Below are 21,287 nucleotides of genomic sequence, written 5' to 3'. Positions count from 1 at the left end.
CTTTTTCCTCTCCCTTTCCTACACCCCCTGCCTTCCCACCTGTTGATACCAACTGAAAAGCTGTTGTACAACAGGCAGGCTAGCAAACAACAAACGCAGGGGTGGTGGTGGTAGGAACCTGAGTTGGATGGCTCTGGTTAGCTTTGGGGAAGCTCCTGGAGAAGCTCTGGTCTTCTGAAGTGGACTTCTGTGTCTTCCCTGAGGCAGAGTGAGATAGAGTGGGAAGTGAGAAGCCAGACACAGGGGTGGTCACCAGAGGTGGTGGTCTTTTGTCTGCAAAGTCAAGGAGAGGAGGTTTTTGGTTTTGTTTTGCTTTGTTTTCAAAATAAGTATGTTGGGTTTTTTTGCTGTTTGTTTTTTCTTTGGTTTGTTTGTTTGGGGTTTGTTTGTTTTTGCTGTTACTCATGTTTGTGTAGCAGTAGTAAATGGCAAACTTGATGGAAAGTGTGGTCTTCCAGGGCAATGTTTCTCAGGTACAGACCTAAACATACTTTGCTGAAGAGAAGCCATCTTTATTGTTCTCAGATGTTATGGTTATTCTCTGAGAAATGTAGTAATAAGTGTCCACAGCAGAATCCAGGGAATAGCTCTATCAACAGTTAGCTTTAGAACCTCTTTTGTGCTTAGTGTATAGCAAAGAGGTGCTTGAGCTGTGTGATGGCTCTTGCTTTATGACGTGCAGGCCTTAAATACCACCATAAACATAAAGAGATGCTCTCAAAATGCAAAGTGAGGATCTCAAAGCTGCATTTGTTTATTAAGCAAGGTTGTTGCAAGGGGGACTGATGGAAATGAATCAAATTCTGCATCACTGGTTGCTTCGGGCAATGATGTTCTGTCTGGCTGCGGGAGCACCTGGCTTGTCTCCTAGCATCAGAATAACAGGAGGAATTAGGTCAGCTGAGCTGCTGTACTAGAGATCAACCAGACACTGTGGTTCCGGTGGGGGGGAGTGAAAGATGCAGAATTTTAAGTCATTAGAGATCCTATTTAGCAAAGCGTCTTACGTCTCCAGGAAGGAAAGGCCTCCCAGCTGGCTTGGTACGCACTGGTGGCCCAGCGTGAGAGCTGCTGGTGGGATGGGACGGCACGGGACGGGACACCCTGGCTGGCAGCGGAGGGTGAGGTGGTTTCGGGCAGGGCTGGGACACAGCCCCCTCAGGCTGATGCCCGGGTCTGCGGCACACAGGCTGTGTGGTTCCCACGCGTGCTGCTTAATGTCACGGTGCACACGGCCGGGCAGCTGGGTGGCTTTCTCTCCGGAGGCTGCTTCATTGGTGTTTCACTGAGATTTTTTTTTTTTTTCCATTTAGTTGGCAATTGTAGCCAGCAATTGTTAAATATCTTAAAACATACTTGCTTCTCTTTGTTTTCTAAATACTGCAGATTCAAACCCATGTTACTCTGGCTACCAGTAATTGGATTTTTTCCTCTCTTAAATTAAGATCATTTTTATTTGAAAGAAAACCCATACTTTTTTCTTTAAACTCCTTGTTATAACACTTGTGGTGTGTGTTTGTTTTCTTAAATCTGGTAAATGGAGTATGAAATAGGTGGATGTAAAACAGAAGACTTGTAAAGGCCAGTCCATTGTGCAGCTGCCATAGAAAACCCCATGGAGGTTGGGCCTCTAATTTCCGAGTTCCTTGAAAAAAAAAAAAAAAGAAAAAACAAACAAACAAAAAAACCCAACACAATTCCTGCAGGGTATCAGATTGTGTTTGGGATATACCGTTAAAAAACCAAGCCATTCCCAGGTTTATTAGTAGAACTACATTAATTGGTTCTAAAATCAGACTTCCGGACTGAGTCATTTTGCTTGTATTTACACATAGGTCAATAAGTGAATATGTCTCGGTGAGTGTGTGATTAAAACCGAAATGTTCACTCTCGTAGCTTGCCTTATTGTCCGCCGGGACCCACAGCACTCCTCCACTACTACTGTTCTTTGGGCAGGCTCATAAAATGTGACTTTATGGTATGCAAGGATTTTGTTCCAATACATGTGACTGAGCTTAAGGTAATGGGGAATTCAACCTGAAATGTTCATTTTATAATAAGCCTGTGATACAGAAAGGAGATGAGGGATAAGTATACAAAAGCAAATCGGATCTTTAATATTTTTATCAATGTTTTTAGAATTCTGAAGTTTCCTCTCTTGTTAGCGTTAACATAATGCATTGCCATTTGCACAAAGGAGCTTGCTTTTGTTTAAAGAAGCTTCTGGGTCTTATTCCGCCTGTTGGCAAAGGGGTAACTACTTTTTTCCACTCCATGTCACAAAGTCCAAACTTTTTCAGGCTTCTGCTGCTTTCTTTCTCCACAATCTCTGATCCTTGCGGGGCTGCTGCAGCTGCTGCATACAGATGTGACCTGTGGTGTGTGCTGTCAGGCAGCAACGCCTCCCTGAGAGCTGACCGGCGGGGGGCACAAACTGGTGTGGCTGGTGCAGCATTTCCCCCAGACGCACACAACTGCTGTAAGAAGTGATTGCTTTTCAGTGTCCCAGCAGCACGAGTCTTCAGTTTGCTCTGATGCACGCCTTTGGCTTCATCTTGAAGCTCTGTGACTTGTGGAACCTGCCACTTTGTCTCTATGCTCTAATTATGACATTAATCCTGTATTTTGGTTTCTGTGGTTAGGGTCAGATGCCGCTCTCGGCTTTGACTTGCCGTAGTGTGTTGCTCTGCAGAGGCCCGGTCTGCCTCCGGAGGAGAGTCGTGTTTTCCTGTTTGAGTTCTCTGCAAGCGCTGTAGCCACCAGTCACCCAGCAAGTGTGTTGAATCCCAGGGCTTTGATCAAGGCCTGCCGTAAGCTTGTGTGAAGCCAACAGCAGAGTGCCCCATCAGCGGGGCTGTGACAAGCACTGCAGCCTGCTACTGCCTAGAGGTAGAGGTGGAGAGGAGAAGAGACCCTAGTATGAAGGAAGCTGCAGAAGGCTCATGTCCAGTGGAAGAGATGAAGTTTCTTCAGGTCACTTGAAGATCAAGCTGTTTTACTAGCTGTCCTACCGCTTGTCTGTGGTGGTATTAGCTGCCTGGCAAACAGTAGCTCCATGGACATGGCGTTGTCTTGTTTGTTTTTTTTTTAAGTCACACAGCCAAACTTTAGGACTGTTGCCAGGGGGATGGGAAGTACTTTCCCTCCCTTCCTGTAGCCCGTGTAGAACCAGAGGACAGCTTTCCTGCTGTTTTTAATCTGCCCTGAAGTACGACCTGTCCTGAAACAACTCATCTGTTTTTATAAGCAGAGAATACCGTAGTGCCTGGAATAGAGTAATGCTGGCCCTTGGTGTCATTGTTCTTCAGGTCCTACAGACATATACCTACTGTAAGGCTGGCCATAAACCACTTCTATGCTGCAGGGCTTCCCTTCTGCTTGGCCTCTGCATCTGCTGGTGCTCCGCATCCTGGAGTGAGCTGACAGGTCTGTAGGGAGCTGAACGCAGTCAAGAGCCAATGCAGAAGTCTGTGGGTATCTCTGGGTCTTGCTTCTTATGCTTATTCCCTAGGATCTACATGAAGAAATTAGAAGCCCTCATTCTTCTGAGAAGTCAAATATCTGCTCACCATGGTAATAATGCTTTCCAGTCAGTAGCACTAGGTTTTATTGCTGGACCTGGATGTGCCAAAATGGGCAAAGATACTGAGTAGACTGTTGGATGATGGTATTTGTTGCTTGCATATCATCTCCTATCATGCTTACACGTGACTGCTACTGTAGCCCAAGATTTATCACTTCCAGTGTAGCCCATACACAGGAGGAAAGTGGCTGCTGGTTCCTTATGTGCTAAATCTCCTGGTGCAGGACCTTGCTGGCTGCATGACTTGAATCCAAAAAGTCTGTCCTAAAATGTGCTTTTCTCTGGCTGTGAAGCTGTGTCTGGGTTTCAGAAACATCTTGTGGTATTGCATGTCTGTACAGACAGGAGATTATACTGCAGTGAATGAGTACTTTCCTCTTCTTTCCTCCTTTTTTTCCTTCATCTGAGTTAATTGTTGTCTCTTGAATTGGAAACCTGCTTGAGATGTTCCCAAGTTCCTCATTGGTATCGTTCAGGAATGAAGAGAGCGATGAGGGCCAGAGAACAGAGAAAAGCAATAGGCTCTGAGATGTGGTTTTCTTTTTGCGTGAAGTCAAAAGGCATGTGAATATCTTCTAGCTATTTGCTTTAGATCTGTTTTCCAAAGGGTCAACATTGGTAGGTGCTCCCACAATTCAGATTGATGTTACTATTGTCTTTTATCTTGCTTCCGTTCAAATAGTTGCGTCAGGAGATAATCCTTGCATAGCATGACGGTTTTCCTTTTTCTCTTTAGAGGTTAGCCTGCTCAAGCCAAGCTATGAGCCAGTGTGAAATAATACTTTCCAAACAGTAAAATCTCTTGGTATCTTCCCTCTCTTGAGAACCGTGGGTTCTGTTTCCCAAGCCCAGCCACCCTGGGAGCCCCTGCTGCAGCTAGAGGTTTTACAGGTGCTGTTGACCTAGGAATTGGTTTCTGTAAAGCAAAATTGTGTTCGTTACAGCCCGTGTTTGTGACTCCAGTGTCGCTGTCAGAAGAGTGATGACTAGAGAGCGTAGGCCAAAAGGGCAATGGCTCCATGAGATCCTACTGGCAAAACAGGAGGATGCGGTGTGCTGTGGTTCTGCTGCAGTGAGTGGGGGAAATAACATTAAAAAACAACAAAAACCAAACCCCCAAAAAACGCAGAGTGGAAAAGCTTCGCTTTCCGTTGGTGTCGAGTTTATCTTTCACTGTCAGATCCTCAGCTTTATTCTGTGCTTCTGTTGGGTTGGTACAATTGATGAGCCCTAGCCCCGTTTACAGAGATCTGCATGCAGCAGTTATCTTTGCTCAGCAGCTGCTCCAGGTGCTGTTTGAGAGGCAGTGTCGAGCAGCTCATGGTGAATATCTTCTGAGGAACCTTTGCCATTGGAGGGGCGACAACAAACAAATGGTGGTATTCTCTCCTTCAGGAGAGTAACAAAACCAGTTTTGAGGACTCGATTCTGTAGGGCTCCTCTTCTGTGGGTGGTAGGAGCCTTGTCAGTGATGTGCTCAGCACATGGGTGTAGCAGTAGAGCTACGTTCATCTTCAAAGTGTTCCTCCTTCATTCTCCAGTCTTCCTAGAAAAGAGGATTTCTGTAAGGTGGAAGCCGTTCTTTGCTGTTTTTACCCCGGTGTCTTTTATAACACTGGTCCCACACAGATTGGTGAGAACACTGCACTGCTGAGACAGTTTTGGAGTGTTGTGTAATTAAACTTCAACTTTTTTCCCTTCCTAAATGCCTTTCTAAACTCGGTGGCAGGCTAGGTGCTGGGGTAGAGTGCAGAGGAGGATTTCTCTAAGGAAGTTTCCTCTCGTGAACTTTTTAAGCTGTGGTAGAAGGATGACTAACTGTGGGTACACCCAGACATTTCCCTTTGGACACACCTAAACACACACTTTCCAAGAAGAGGATCATGCCACCTTCCAGTATGGGTGGAGAGAAAATTTAAAGGGAGACAGGACTGCTGGATCTCTGTCTGTAACGCCATCTCTCCGAGCGTCCCAGTGAGGCATTTTAACACAGCGCTGTCCTGGGGTGATTTATGCTGTACTGCTAAATGAAGTTTCTTCATTTCTTTGTCCTCTGTCGGCAGATGTGCGTTATTTGTAGACAGTAGAGGCTGTTGCCTATTTTTACACTCAATTAAATTGTAACTTCATCGCTGGGTCTCTGCTGCAAGAACTACGAGTCAGGCAATGATCCAGACTGATTATCAGCTTAATGTCTTTGGCAGAGGCAGTTTGGTGCTGTTGTGGAGCATGGTCAGGGTACTGCTGCACTTTGAGAGGAAAAGTTAGGGGGTTGCCTCTATGCTGTTCCCTTCGTCAAGCTTGTTTAATGACAGGATTAGCCTTGGCTGCATGGACAGGCATGTGTGAGTAAGAGGTCCGGAGTAAATTATCTGTAGTGCTTCTTGGACATCAGCCTCTGCAGAAATACAACAAACATTATTCTTATTACTGATGTGGAAATGAGTGGGTTGCACATTTAGTTTCTGTTCAGAGAGACTGGTAGCCTGCAAAATTTGGCTTGCAGTATTTTTTCCTTGTTTTGTTAATGAACAAAACGTAAATACTATGGAAGGATAAAAATGGAAAAAAAAGTAGTTTCTGCTGCTGAATCAACTTGAGGGAAGTCCATCAGCCCATTTGAGAAACCAGAAGTCTCCTTGGACAGTTGTATGCGTTGTATCCACAGTAAGCTACTGGCTGAAAGCTTTTTCCAAACAAGAGCTTGTTTCCAGGGCCCTCCCTGAAATAAATGTTTAGTTTTGTTGACAAAATTCCTACAAGTCTCTATCTGGTAAGTGGGTCTTGAAATGCTGAAGCTGCAAATGTGGAAGTTGTGTCATCCCCACTAGAGGCATCTGTGATCTGACAATATGCTTGCTGAATGTCCCTCCGCTGTGGTGGGTGTGCGTGTGGCAGGCTGGGGACAGCTTCCCAGTAAGGCTTGGATGTTCAGAGGGTGCTGTGGCCAGCAAATGGTTGGGGGAGCCACCTACTTCTCTCCTAGAAGCCTCTCAGGCATTGTCCTCTTATCTCTTCACCCTGTGTTGGTGGGATAAAACCACCAACCACCAAGGTCACTTTGTCGAGCAGAGCATCTCCCTTGGCTGTGTCCGTCCTTATTTAACCCTAGTCGCTGTACACACTGGCTGCCAAAAATCAATGACTTGCTTGATGAGTTTTGTTTGCAGAGTCTTTAAATAACATACAGTGGAAAAATAACCAAACTGTGCAGTGTACATTAGATATTGGCCAATAACTTATTACAGATATCTTTTGGACTTAGTTTGTGTAAGCTAAGCTTCCCCTTCATTTTCTATATAGGTAATAATATATTAATCTTCCCCAAACCCTGCTGGCACTATACGTCGTAATGCGTAGAGGTACTGAGCTGCAGCGATCACAGCACGTTTAGACAAGAAGCGTCTCTGAAAAATGTTGCTGTGGCAGTGATGAGCTTGGGGTGGGCTGCAGAAACCACTTCAGACACTTGCCCCGTGCCCAGCAGTTGCCCTGTGGGAAGCCCAGTGGCTGCAGTCCCACAGCCATTTCCTCAGCAGCTGCACTGTGCTTCTGGGTTGTCCTTGCATCTCCTGCTGTGTCTGTGGCTGGAGTTCCGGAGAGGTGAGAGGCCTGGGCATCTTTTCTAAACCTCGGCCTTCCACTGCTCTTGCCAGGGACAGCAGGAGCTGGTGGGCTTTGAACACTTCTGAAAACTTTTTCCTGGTGCTTCGTTAGGTGCAAGGCTTGTGATGGTGCCTGGGGTTGGTTTGCTGCTTGTGCTGCTTCCCTGGGCTGGTGTTTCTAACCACAGACTGGTTTCCCACTTCATCTGAAGCGCCTGTGAAAGTGGATGACTTAATGTGTGCCGCGTTTAAATGGCGGGATCGGAAAGCAAGGCCTATTTAAAGCAGTACTCATCATGCAAGGAAATGCAGCGAACGCCGCCTTGAAGTCTCACAGAAAACTGCTTTTTTTTTGGATAAACAAGGAGACCTGCAAAAAGCTCAGTTGGGCCTGGCAGTGAGAAGAGCTGTAAGAGCGGGGATGGCCAGCCCCAGGGTCTGGTGCCTTGAGCCCCTCGGGGGGAAGGTGGATGCACACAGCTGTAGCTTGAGCCTCTTAAATCACAGGTAGTTCAGCTTCTTCCCCCTTCCCTTCCTCCAAGCAGTCTTCCAGCAAGCATCTGGAAACACAGGTGTCCCGTTGTGAGGTTGAGGGCTGCAAGAGAAATGATGGGAGGCGCTGAGGACTTGAGGCGTTGACAGAGGCAGTCAATTTGGAATGGGCTTGAGGTAGAGACCTGTGGGCAGACCGAGATGACGGGCTGAGAGCAGATGGTGGAGACTGCTTGGAAGCTAGAAGGCTGGTAGGGTGGATGCTGAGGCGTCTTGAAATTGTAGTCTGGCTCGAAAGAGGAATCAGGTGGGCAGGTGTCTGAACAGCCTGTAAGTAAAGGCATGCTGCCCTGGAGCTGTGGAAGTGAAGTCCCTTGTTCTGCCGCTGCTGTCAGAGCTTCTTCATTCACCCAGGCGATTGCTGCCTGCGCTTGTCCAGGAGCGGCCCTTGAGTTTAGGAATGACTTCTAGCATACAGGCTTCTCCATAGCAGGTCTGCTTCTGTCTGACTTCTGCTTCAACAAGAGGGTTTAGAGTCATTCACCCTTCTGGGTCTATCTAAGGTTGAAACATCTGGCTGTTCTCATGCTTGTTCTCTGCTGGTGGCTTGACGGCTCTGCTGAACAAGTGCCCGGCAGCCACTGGTGCCAGTGTGTGTGGTGCACAGCCACCAAAGTTCCTAACATGGCTCCGTGGTGTTGGATGTTTGTGGGGTACTTCTACACAGTATCTTGTGCTTGTATGGGGTATGTACTGCCTTGGACATGCTTCCTAAGGCCAGGGAGCCTGTGGAGAAGATCAGCAAAGGCAGGAGGTAAACTTTCCAGATTGGAAGAAGCATCACAGTGCAGCACCTGGTAGCAAATTTGGCCTGGAGTTTGCTGGTATTGACCCCCATGATAATCCAGAAAGCTTTAACCACCCAGTAATAGCACTCTGTTAATGCACGTGTAGAAATTCATTGGCCAATGATGCATTTTTGACCCAAGATCTGTCCTTTTTGCCCTCAAATCAAAGGTGGATCTATTAGGCACTTTTCAGCCGTGGGGTTGAATTCCAGGTCCCAAAGTGGTGTGTGGCTCTTATCTCTCTGTTCAGACTAGCGCTGTTCATGTGGGCATAGCTACTATAAAGGGCCAAGTTAAATGTGGAAATGATTAAGACTCTAAGATAGGAGTGTGCCAGCATCTGCGTTGTGTGCTGCTGTTAATCCCAAGAGCCATGAAAGGAACATGAAGGCTCAAGCCACAATACGGGAGATCTGCTTGGTTAAACAGATGCACGCTCAGAAAGCAATAACGTGCTTAAATTCCTGGCACTTTCAAAGTAAGCAATCTTCCAGGAATTAACCTATAATGAAGTTTTTACCCTCTGTTCAGTCAGAACCATAACAGAGCACGGTTCACCTGTTTAAAAGGAAATGCAGCAGTTGTAGAGTGTGTGAAATATTTCAATTCATAAATCTTTTCTTTTTCCATTTTCTCTTTCCCCAGGAACTGGCAAACTCTGTCTACTTGGTTATGGAGGTGAGTGTGTGTCCTTTTTGGTCTGGTTTGGTTTTGTTTGTTTTTTGAAAAACTTCCAGCTTGTCACACAGGTAATGCTTTCTGCTCACAGTCTCACCTGTGATGCTCTTGCTAATCTAATCTGCAGCTGTGTGCCTTTGAGAAGTGGAGCAGTGTGGGTGAAGATAGCAGCCAGGGGGATTTTTCGTATTGCCGCTGGCAGAAGGTCGTGCTGGCACAGGTTTAATAGGTCAAACACCTCACCTCAAGGGTCAAATGGGTGTTACTGGGTAGGATCTGCTTCAAAGATACATGGAAAGTAAATTATTCTCCACACAGCTTGGCTGCAAAGCTTTTGGAAGTTTTCTTTTGTCTGCAGTCCTCGTTCTGAGGTCTTGTTGACTTTCCCTCATGATACGGAACATGATGTGAGGAATTTCAGTGTTCAGCTGTGGCTTCTCCCAGGCTTTCCTCAACCAGCTTTCTGGTGGTGTCCCCAGCAGTGACCCTTCTGCTTTTTTCTGGGTCTCTCTGATGTGCATGTACACGGCTGTACACGCGCATGAGAGCTGGTTGATGCTGGTGTATCATAATGCAACGTAATGCGTTGGGGAAATGGGACAGAAGAGGAACCTACTGGAATGGGGCTTTCCCTGTCAACTTCTGAATGCATATTTTGACACGTGATTTTTTTTTTTTTAATGTTTAAATACTATGATAAGCCTGACATCCTAGCGAAGCTTACTGTTTTTCTTTACTGTTTCATTTGCCTTGCATTTACTGAGCTTTCTGTTCTGTTTGCAGTACTGTAATGGTGGTGACCTGGCAGACTATCTTCACAGTAAGTAGAACAATATGGACAATATCCTCAGTATTCAGAAGAAAACACTGACCGTTTTAGCTCATTACGGTTGCTGGGGTTTGTGGAAGATCTAAGCAAGCAGATGGTCTATCTCTTTTCTTTTAATTCCTGCAAAATAAACAGAGTATCACTGCTCCTCTTCTAAGAGGTTTGACCTTGATAATAGTTTGAAAACTGAGAATCCATGACAATAAAAGCTAGTTTTGTATTCTTTCCTATGTAGGTCAGTGGTGACTGTCAGTAGTTACGTAGTTTAGTTACAATGGCCTTATAGATTAAACATATTTTAATACTGCTAGGGACATGGTTTGTCTTTTTCTTGGTCACCGGAAAAAAACTATTTGTACTGAAGTCTCGCAGTTCTGTAGGGCTGAATTAAAATAAGATTCCCAACAGCGTATTTTGCTTTCTTGAAGTTTTCCCCTGAGGGTGTCCCCACATCTAGGATGGAACACATTTCTTTCTTCAATGTTTTGAGGGTGACTGTGGTCTAGCCAGTAGTGTTGTGAGGGTGATGACAGCTACTGACTTTTGGGCCTTTTGGAGAATATAGCACAGGTATCTGTGGCTGTGGTGCCTTGAACCTTTTGGTGAGAGTGAAGCGTGTCTTTGCCATCAAACCGAATGAAAAATGCTTTGCATGTTATCCCTCGACATTGCTGGGATGCAGACTTCGGTCTCCCAAGCTATTTTTCAGTACAGCCCATTGCACAAGTACGGGATCGTGGCCTGTGTGAAAATCACATTGCACCTGCGTACCTAAGCGGTAGGGGAATAACATGTTTAACAAGTTGCTTAGCGGCAGTCAGACACAGACCTTATTTTCTGTTGACCTGACTGTATTTTTTTTTTTTTTCTTTAAAGTAGCTTTCCCATTGTTTTGCATGTTAACTAGAAGATTACTAAATGTGAAGAGACAACTTTAATCTCGTTTCTTGTGTGGCTCTGGGTCATGGTTAAACAAAGTTTGTTCACGTTGTTCAAATTAAAAGCTAGTCAGCTGGATAATACTTCAGGCTGCTTATTTGAGGTACACGATGCTTAGAAATGGCAAAAATTGAAGGATTAAAAGCTAAATTTACATTTGCCCTGCAGCTAGTGTTGGTATCCCTAGAACAATTATTTGGGGCTTGATGCTAGTATGTTGCACTCTATTCATACAGGGTAATGAATTACGTTGGTGGACTTTAATTTTCAGAAAGGATTTAGTACTTAAAGGAAAATGAAGGAATATTCTGCCTTTCATGTGTGTGTTCTTGGTTGTTTTTTTTTTTTTTTTTTTTGTTTAAAACATGAGTGAGAGAGAAGTGCCAGGCTTTTGTTTTTTAAAATCCAGGTTTAGTGTGCTTTGTCTGAGATAAGTGGTGTTTTGCATCCTTTGGGTATTGCTGTGCTTTAAAAGGAGCATCTGTGGTGGTGGTGAAAAATTGTTAGGAATACCAAGTGAAAAGATTTTGTATTTGATACCTTCTTTTTCTACTTGAATACAAGTGCAAATTTTAATGAAATGCTTTTAAAAAGTATTGGTTTTACCCGTGCTCAGGCTTTGAAAGTTCAAGTTTTTAGCTTTCATGCACATGAAATGAACCTTCATGTTAAAGCACAGGACTAGTCACTGTTGACAAAGCTATGTATGTAAACAAGAACACAGGTTCTGGCCAAATGATTTATAGAAACATGGGCTCATAGAAAATCTTCCTGTTGATACCACTGCTTCTATGCGTACATTGTTGTCGTCTCCCTTCTACCACCCCACCCCAAAAAGTGAAGCATACTGTGCAATTAGCTAGGCTATTAATGCACCTCACTTCCTTGTTTATCAAATGAGACTACTCAGGAAAGTGGTGGCTTTGGGAAAAGGGACAACAAATTCTATTTTCCAAATAAAATTCAGTTGTACCCCAGTTTGGTTGTTTTGAGTGTTAGCTGGGGTAAGGTTTGATCCTTCTTTGCCTGAGTTAATTTGAAAATCTTACCTTTAGCTCTGTTTTTACCAATAAAATATTTTACCTTGACAACTGTAAAGAGCAGCTGCTGTGACCGGGAAATTGGTGCTTTTATTTTAACTCTGACCGTCTGTGTGACAGTTGCCAGTAAAGAAAGCCCGGGAGGCACAGAGTTCCAGAGGGAGCAGTCAGTAAGGGACTGCAGCGAGAAAGGTAGTTACTGCCATCACTGTGGCAGAGATCTGGGTCTTCCAGATCCCAGAGCTGAGGTACAAGTGTCAGCTTTTGCATCACGTGGCTTTCTCCATTCCACCACATGCTCCTTTGGGGTATCTTCTCTCCTAGCTTCTGCAGGTGCTCGGAGTGCTTTTGATAATGATTTCGTCCTGAAAGCTCATCTTGGGAAGTTCAGATTTCTTCCAGGTATTTCACTGGTATGCAGGAGGCTCATCTCTATTGAACGGTTACTGTGCTGCTTCAGTTATTTTAATAATTGTGTGATGGTATTTAATTACAACATCTACTTTCCCACTGACTCCTCAGACGTTTCTGCTGGTAGTTCCTGTAACACTTAAGCAAGCCGCGCATGCAAATCCCCTGTTTCTCATTGAAGGAGATGCTTGTAAGCTTCCCAGTCCATTCTGCCCTCTAATTACAAGCGTTAGGCAATATGGTAATTCTGTGTTGAATCCAAAGGCACTCTAATTCTCCTTCGTAACTGGAAGACGTGCTTATGTGCACGTTTCAATGCAATTTGAGTTTTGGCTGGGCTATGTTGTCCATCAGCCCCGTCTCTTTCTCGCAACCCAAAGCTGTGTGTGTGTGTTCTGATAACCATAACTTCTGTGGTGGTGTTCTTTGGTATGAAGCGATTTCCCTTCTGATAGATCTCTGTGGATGTTGCTTTCATTTAAAGCCCATCACAGGGTATGTTTTGAGCTGAGAGTGGCAGAGTGCTGCGGTGTGTGGTAGAGCTGTGGGAAGCATTACAAAAGTGACCGTCCTCAGTACGGGAATAATTGGAATTCTGTGGCCTTGGGTACTCAGGAGGTCAGAGCAGGCTGATCTAAAATTTCTTCTTGAATTCTGTGAATTGGCATTGACACAGGCTGTTAGGGACAGTTCATAAGTTTGTTCATGACCTCCTTAAAGCTGCTTCTTAGAGAGCACATCTCTGTGAAGAAAACTTCATGTCAGCAGGGCATTTCTTGGTTTAACCATGACACGTGCAGGGAGCTGTGATCTTCTAATTCATCCCGAGTGGTGTGGGGACCCCTTTCCAAACAAGAGGTGTGAGACACTGCTGTGTAACTTTTCACCCTCTACAGCTATATAATTAAGAATATAAGATAAGAATAGACCTATCTGGAATAAGCCTTCTGACTTGTACAGAAGACCACAGGAGTCTCACGGGCCACGCTCTGCATGGGTGGAGCTGGGGGCGTTACAAGACGGGCCCCAAATAAATCAGCTTGGATGTGGACTGGGCCCATCTTAAAGAGAAAATTGTGGCACCTGTGGATAAGAGAAGTTCTTTTTCTTAAATAACTTTTCCAAAACGGTGGTGTTGTGTAACATTAGCGAGTGTACTTCAATGCATCTACCCTTGGATCAGCTGACAAGGGCTGTGCACTACAGTTTACCTGGCGGGTTGAACATCCACAAGCCAACCAGGGCAGTTTTTAGGTCGATTCATCCTTTTCCTACACCTCAAGAGCTATGAGGCACACGGGCCCCGCGCTGACCCGCAGTAAACATTTGCTGTGATCTACTGACCTGCGTAGCCGCTGTTCCCGAGGCAGTAAGCTGAGTGCTTCGTCACTGAAGTGGAGCCCATGAAAATAAACACAGGGATATTATTACTTCTCAGTAATGGCAAAGTAAGGCTTGTGAAACAGCCTTCTCTGCAAGAACGTGTTGCTGACCACAGACCTCCATGGGGATACCCAGACTTCAGTGCAGGCTTAGTGTTTTGCCAGCAGCTTTCTGGTGAAGATGGGAGATCTACTTGTCCCTGTAGAAAGGGAACAAGTTCCCTATTTGGGATGTAGCGGGGAAAGTGAGTCGTTTCGTTCTCTGCATGTCTTGGTGGGTTTTTTTTTTTGGTGGCACCTAAATTGAATGAGTCTTCTGTATCTTCTCCCTCCCCCTGCCGATGGTAGCTAGTTTAGAAGATCTTTTGTGGACCAATATCCTGAAGTCGCTGAAAGTGTCAGTTGTATTTATGTCTCTGTCCTTCAGCTGGAGATTGCTGCTGTCGCACAGTAGACTGATGGGCTGAGCATGAGAGATAAGGACTTTCATTTTCCTGTGTTACAGCCTGTTTGTTCATGGAGGGAGGTAAAAGGGTATCCCCCTGCACTCCGTAAGAACTGACTGTCCCTTCTCTGTTACTGAGGGCAGCGCCTCAATTTCACAGTCCTACCTTGCTGTGCTACCTGAATTTGTGAGATTTAATGCTGCCAGAGGACCCAGCAGACCTCTGTCTAATTTTGCTGTGCTGCAACATGGTAGCTCCACTGTACCACAGCAATTGCACTGGGGGAATCTGTCCGCAGGCTTGGGACACCAGCTTAGATTCTGTGTGCGTCGGGAAAACAGTACCTTTGCAGGGCTGAGAGCTTTGTACAGACTTCTGTGAAGTAGAAAAGCTTAAACTCTGCAGAAATTAGTAGCTTAGGGGCCCTGTTTTCTTTGGGTGAATGGATTTTTCTGGTCTTGGTAGCAATGTTGTTTTCAATATAAAGAGTAGGAGCCCACATTAGGGAGGTTTAGCTGGTTTGCTGAGGGATGGTGGCCAGCACTGTGGTAGCCTTACTGCCACCGAATTATATAGAGGAGAGGGTAGCGCCTTAAAGATGTGGCGTGCTGTTGGGACTGCAGGTCAGAACAGGGCTCTCAACAGCGCAGTTTCTCTGCTAGAGGCAGAGTGCATTTATCCAGGAGTTTGTAATTGCCTGCTAGCTTAATGATGTTAACAACTGCCAAGTTTCAGGTCTTGCTTCATGTTTGGGGGAAGATGAGGCAGCCTGTCCTTTCCTGGGCTGAGCTGAATTGGGCAAAAAACTTTGGAATTCTTGTTGTTTTATTTAAATATGTTTTTTTAACCATTCCTGAATAGATTTCCTTGAATAGGAATTGCAGAAATATTGCAGAGACCTTTTGTTGGAAAGAAGATTGAGCACAGCTAAGATGCTGGACCTTTAAAAGACAGAAAATAGTACAGGACTGAGTACGCTGATGTATTTCAGCAGGAGGTCGGGGAAAGCCTTGTTAAAGATGAGGCAGTGCTTTTTTCAGAAGGTACAAGTGGGTTTGGAAAACTTGTATCTGAGCTGCCTCTTTATGTCCTTAAAATACCTTCACAGAATCTTCCCCTTCTTGCAGAGGAGTCTCTTGAATTCCAGCTGAGTGCCAGTTCATGAGCAAAAATGCCCGGTGAGGGGAGAGACACTCTATATACATGTGCAGTGGTCTCACGTGTCTGAGTCCCAGACCAGCTGATAGCCCTGGTGACATTTTAGCTCTGCTTGTGCCACCTCCTAGAACACTGAGGTTTGGGAGTGGTAGGAGTTTATTTTCTATTCTAAGTGCTGTTTAACTTATCCGTGTCCCTTGCTGTTTCCCATGCACGTATTTTAAAAGTTAGATTTTCTAATTTCCTGTATTGTGTTAAAGCCGCATGCAACCTCATCTGTGTTTTAGCAAGGATTCCTCCCTTCTAGCTGACTAGGTAGAGTAGCATTTTGAAGCTCCTGCCAATTTCTTTCAGTGTCTTACTAGAGAACAGCTGGAAAACCACTAATGAATTCCTAAGTAATTTACAGGAACCCTTTACAAAAGAAATTATTTTATTCAAGTGGAATGGTGCTTGTTTTAAGCCTGACTTGCTCAGGCCAGCCAGCACTGTTGGTCCTAGGGTTTGTTCATCAGGCTGCTCCCAGCTTTGGCAAGAGTTTCATACATATAGTTCTTAAAATAACGAGAGCTAATGTCACATCACTGATTAGAAGAGCCAGTTGAACATTATTGTAATCCCTTCAATGTTTATTTTCACACCACTGTTCTCGGGAAGCCCCTATCTCCTGAGTGCAGTTCAGAGCTTCCATATTTTCAGATTTTTGTTACTAATACTGTTTTTAAAGAAAAAAACATTGCTTATAAAAGCATTCTGAGGTGGTCTTCCTGCTCTTTCCTACCTATGGATGCAAGATGGAGGATGTCAGATGGCAGTTTGCGGGGGCCATTTGGTAGGGGTATGTTGTTAGGTGTTGGACTCTGGTTCATCCTAACAGCGGCTGTGGCATTACAGTTATGGTTTGGTCCAGTGGGTGATGGTGCACGAGGGTTGGGTCTAGACTTGGACTCGTCTCTAAAGTTACAGATCCCTGCTGGTCACGTACCCTAACTGACTCTGAACTTAACCTGCCCAGCCTGGGCCTTAATGATTCCTGCAGACATAAAGCCTAACTCTAACTGCCTCTTCTCTTAGCTCTGGGTTTAGACGTATTTTTTGTGATAAAGCTCTGAATTTATTGACCATAGCTCAGAGGTAGCAACCATAGGCCCTGCCTAGTGCACACCTAGAGCTGTCTCGCAGCTTCTGCCGAGGGAAGCCCTAAACCTCACCAAATGGTACTTTTTGGACCCAGTTGATAACCCAGTTTTAGCTCCCACCACTGGCCTGAGCTCATCATGGCAGACTTGGGGCTGAAAACAGCCATGACCACAGAATAAGATGGGAATGCAAATGCTCTCCATTGTTGCCTGTAGGAATCATTCAGAAATAGTGTCTGGAAAAAAATAGTATGTGGAAGTAAAAATGCCAAATTATGGCTAATTGCTGGGGACAGTTTGCCCCCTGGGCTCTTCAGAGAACTGGCATTGTAATTGAATTTTCATCTGTGGTTATTTTTTTTTTCCTCCTCCCTAGCTATGCGGACACTCAGTGAAGACACCATCAGGCTCTTTCTCCAGCAGATAGCCGGTGCCATGAAAATGCTGCACAGCAAAGGCATCATCCATCGGGACCTGAAACCACAGAATATCCTCCTTTCCTACGCGGGAGGCAGGAAATCAAATCCCAACAATATTCGCATAAAGATCGGTAAGACCTTGCTGCAAACGTCTCCATAAGTGCTCTCAGGGGCGTTTAGTGACGGATACATGGCAAGCCACAATCTTTCTTTGGGGAACTGTCTGGGGGGAGGAAAGAATTGCTACAGTCTTTTAAAATGCCGGAATGTTTTTCATCTCAGTTCCTCTGCTAGACATAACTGTTAGCTGGCTCCAGGCAGGAGGAGCGAGAGCTTTCGGCTCTGCCAGGACACAGACTAACCCAAAAGAAATTGGGCAGGCCTTGCTCCGCTTCTAAGCTGAACAGTGCCTTGCTTGGTAAAAACAAGTACCAGCCTGCCCTAATTGGCTTGTAAGCTCCAGGTTTACCAAGAAATGAGCAGCTGTTGTGACTTTTGTCTTCAGCTTTTTAAAGAATTGAGGTAAACGCTGCTGTCTTAAGGCCTGAAACTAGCTGCTCTCCTGAAAGCAGGCGTTTCCACAGTCCCAAATTAGAGGCAGGCTTCTGGGCTGCATCTTGAAGAAATTAATTTTTTGCACGTTAGTCAAGTGGCATAGATAGAGCAATAGTTAGGTCAAATGCTCCAGTAATCCAGTTACAGAGCACATGTATTCCCTGTGGTCCCTCAGAAATGAGAGCTGGATGATACCTCCCTCAACACTGAGGGTGGTGTCCGTGATTTTGGATTATGTTACAGTTCATGAGCTGAAGCTAACGCAAATTAGATAAAAGTATTCCTCACCTGGACCCTGTGCTGTGGAGACAGTGTTAATGCTTTCATTCAGATGAGAAGTGTGGTCTAGTGGAAAAGTTTGAAGAGTTGCTGCCCATTTAGCTGAAGCGTTTCTTTGTGAAGCGCAGAGTTACCTGGAAGGTGACTAGGAGCCACAGACACAGGCAGGAGGGCTGTGGGCACGGCTGCTCTTGTGTGATGTACCCTGCAAACCCCTCCATCCCACGGTCCAGGGAATAGCTCACTGTACCAATTCATTAAGTGACAGATGACAGTGTAAACAGCTGTGTCAATCTGCCAGCTGGAAATATCTGGTAACCTTGAGAGAACCTCTAAGTATCATATGATCAGATGCTGAGTAACCTGCAGAGAATAATTCATCTCGGTGTTCCTTGTCCCTGGCTTTTCTAGCCACCAGGTGAACTGTGTCTCAGCTTTCTGCCTTGGTGCTGAGGGTTAGCACTGTTGAAACTCTTCTAAAGGAAGAGAGCAAGACTGTTTTCAGTAGGACTGGTCTAGAAGTGTGGGTGGTGATGAGTAGTGGTTTCTCTTGGATGTCTGTTACACTGCAGCCTTTTCTATGGAGGGGAACTTTCAGTTCCCCAAATAAAAAGTTGAGGTAGCAGCAGATGAACTAGCTAGTATGAACTGGCATGCTCTTACTGTTGAGAGCTTTACCAGCTTCCAGCAGCTGACATTTTGGAGTGCAGGTAAATGGGTACTGAAAGAAGTGACTGTTTATCTCTGAAAAATGAATGGGAGTTTGTTCTTCTGAATACGTTTTGGGGTTTTGTGGCTTGGTCTATCCTTTTCTAGTGTCTGTAGTGTGTATTAATAACTAGCACAAGGATGTTATTGCTCAAGAAGAGAGCTATCAAAGTCTTTTTAAGATGGAGTACTTCACTTACTGGGAAATTTCATGAGAAGTGAAAGGAAAGTAGGGGGAATGAACTGGGAAGGGTGCAGGCTCTCTAGAACTGGTGTCTAATCCTGACCTACCTCTCTGTTTCTCTTTGTAGCTGACTTTGGGTTTGCCCGATATCTGCAGAATAATATGATGGCAGCAACATTGTGTGGTTCACCAATGTACATGGTAAGTGTGTTTTGCCTACAGGTTTTTCTGTATTGTTCTTGCTTTCCCCCCCAGAAGTAAGGCTTTGTTTTTCACTAGTCTTTCCCCCAAAGATGAAATTTTATTTACTTGTCCGAAACCAGCTATTACACAGGGGGGCTTCATAAAGTTCTAGCTGCTGGTAATGTCAGACAACAGGTGCCTGTGTTGTCATCTAACTTTCAGGTGAGCTGTTGATAAATAAAACTGAACAAAACAGAGTATTGATTGCTGTCTGCTCCCAGAAACAGCATCTTCCAGAGGGGACCAGGGCCTCTCCACTAAAGGCGTTGGGAAATTAAGTCTATTTTCTCTGCTGCGAGCAAAGAAGCAGCAAGAGAGAATGAGGGCTGGGATGATATTTCACACATCTGGCTATATTTGAGGTGTTGCCTCCTTGGAGAGGAGCCTCAGTAAATCTCTGCTTCAGCAGGCCCTTTGGAGACAGAGTGGTTCAGCAAGCCTGCTGTTACGGCAGGCTTTGCAGTTGTTTTTGCTAAGGCCACAGCATCAGGAACAAGGTCCCTTTTTAAAAGCAGTTTTGTAAAATCTCCAGCTGTTTTTAGCTCTTTGGTCTTGCAAAATCCCTTCAGAGCCATGGTCCTATGGAGGCAGAGATTTTCCCATGCTGGCTAACTTACTCCGAAGTGTGCTCTGCTGTAGAATGCAGCAGATGGGTATAAATGGAGCTCACCTGCTTCTGTTTGCAATTTGTTTTGCGCGTTCCCCACTTCCTAACCCTCCTCCCCCCACTAATTCTTTCACCAAACCAGCTGCTTCCAGGATGACTTCTTAGCTTGCGAAACAGATGTGTTTACAAAAAACCAACCAACCAAACAAAAAAACTCCTAATCCCTTTCACTCCCCTTGTACTTTCCATTCTGGGACCAGAATGTGAGGAGGTGATCTTATATGTGCTCATGGAAGCAGTCAAGATCTCGGTGTCACATCAAGTCAGTGAAATTAAAAATGACAAAACCAGGGCAGAAATGAAAATGTCAAAGCCAGCCGTGTAATAGTTCCTGGGGATGTGGGTGTCTGAGCTCAAAGTAAAAAGATGATGCTGATCAATTTAGGTTTAATTTTTTTAACAAGTGCCCTGGGGGCAGTAGGCACCTGATTTTGAACATGGTCTAATCCACTCTAAGTGTTTCTTTTTTTGCCTGTACTCCTTGGGCAGAGCTAGGCTGGGCTGTGCTGCACTGCACAGGGGCAGCGTGTTTGGTAGTCTGTTCCACAGTACTAACTCAAGAAAAACAGACTTCCTCTCTCTCCCTTTTTCTGAAGCCTGATGTTTATTTGAACTATGCTATATGTGAAGATGATGTAATTTTTCTCTCCTGTGAGAGTTTCCTGAATTGTCTATTTTTAGTGATACTTTTTCTTTCAGAGTTTCTTGTGAAAGTAAATGAAAACACCCAGCTTATTTTTTTGAAAGGGCTGGAGGAAGCTGGTGATGACCTTTTTCCATTTTATTTTTTTATTTTAAACAACTCTGGACATTACAAAGAACCTCAGAATGTTTCATCTTGTTTTCTGTTTACTGATGGATTTGAAGGAAGATGAGTAGGGAGGGTTCAGTTGGGACTCAGGAGGCGTTTGAAGTCTGTCCCTACTGCTATTGTGGATTGTGTGCGGTAGCCCTGGGAACGTTTGCTGGCGAGGCAGGTCCTTATTCCCTGCTTTAGCTTGCAGCTCATTGCTGCGCTTTTCATTTTGCTCTTTTTAAAAAGAAAGGTGTTTTACCCACACCGGAATGAGCTTTCTGTCTGATGTGATCCATGTCACGTGAGACTTGAAACCTCCTTGTGCAGTTCTTGTCCTGCTTCCTTGGCTTTGCTTGGTGTCGTGCCTGCTTCCCGTGTGGACAGGAGCTCGGTCTGTCCCTAACTTGTTTGCTGCCTTTTTTTTTTTTTTTTTTTTTTTCCCTGTTACATGTGGCCCTTACTCCTAACAGAGCTAGGAATTGATCCTGTTCCATGCTGGCAGCAATGTGATAAAATCTGTTGTTATAAACACGTGGGAATAGCAAGCCTGCCCTTCTGTCCTTCTGCTGCTACTTCTAAGGCACGCTGCCTCCTGAGCCACGGGGCTTTGTGGGCTTGCACCATCTCCAGCTTCTGGAACAAGCCCGGGAGGGAGCAACCGAGGGCATGGTGTGACATTAGAAACTGGAGTCTGAAGCACAGCAGGGCTCGAGCTGTTGGACTGAAATGTGCAGATCTGCCTTTGAACCCAAACTGTGACCTTGGCAGCAGGAGCAGGCTCTGGAGCATAATTAATATGCTGCCATCTTAGGCTAAATGAGGGAAGTGCTTAAGTGATGCAGATCAGGATGGAGGCTGAAGCGTACCTGTGCAGCATGAGACTTTG

The 21,287-nt window shown here is 45.1% G+C and overlaps 1 protein-coding gene across 5 annotated transcripts in view; it reads left to right on the top strand.

The window, feature by feature from the left end:
- ULK1 (unc-51 like autophagy activating kinase 1) overlaps nt 1–21,287 on the top strand; it is an 83,585-nt gene that overhangs the window by 7,519 nt on the left and 54,779 nt on the right. For 4 of the 5 annotated variants that reach the window (XM_082491684.1, XM_082491682.1, XM_082491685.1 and 1 more), the window contains 5 exons: nt 9,174–9,206; nt 9,990–10,026; nt 12,339–12,416; nt 16,927–17,100; nt 18,823–18,896. In XM_082491684.1, coding sequence (XP_082347810.1) covers nt 9,174–9,206; nt 9,990–10,026; nt 12,339–12,416; nt 16,927–17,100; nt 18,823–18,896 — 396 coding nt within the window. The remainder of the gene's footprint in view (nt 1–9,173; nt 9,207–9,989; nt 10,027–12,338; nt 12,417–16,926; nt 17,101–18,822; nt 18,897–21,287) is intronic. The other variant, XM_082491683.1, reaches the window with a different exon arrangement.

Source organism: Vanellus vanellus, assembly GCF_965231255.1.
Source record: "Vanellus vanellus genome assembly, chromosome: 16".
NCBI lineage: Eukaryota > Metazoa > Chordata > Aves > Charadriiformes > Charadriidae > Vanellus > Vanellus vanellus.
Note: the sequence above shows the minus strand (reverse complement) of the source record. Positions and strands in the feature narration are given on the sequence as shown.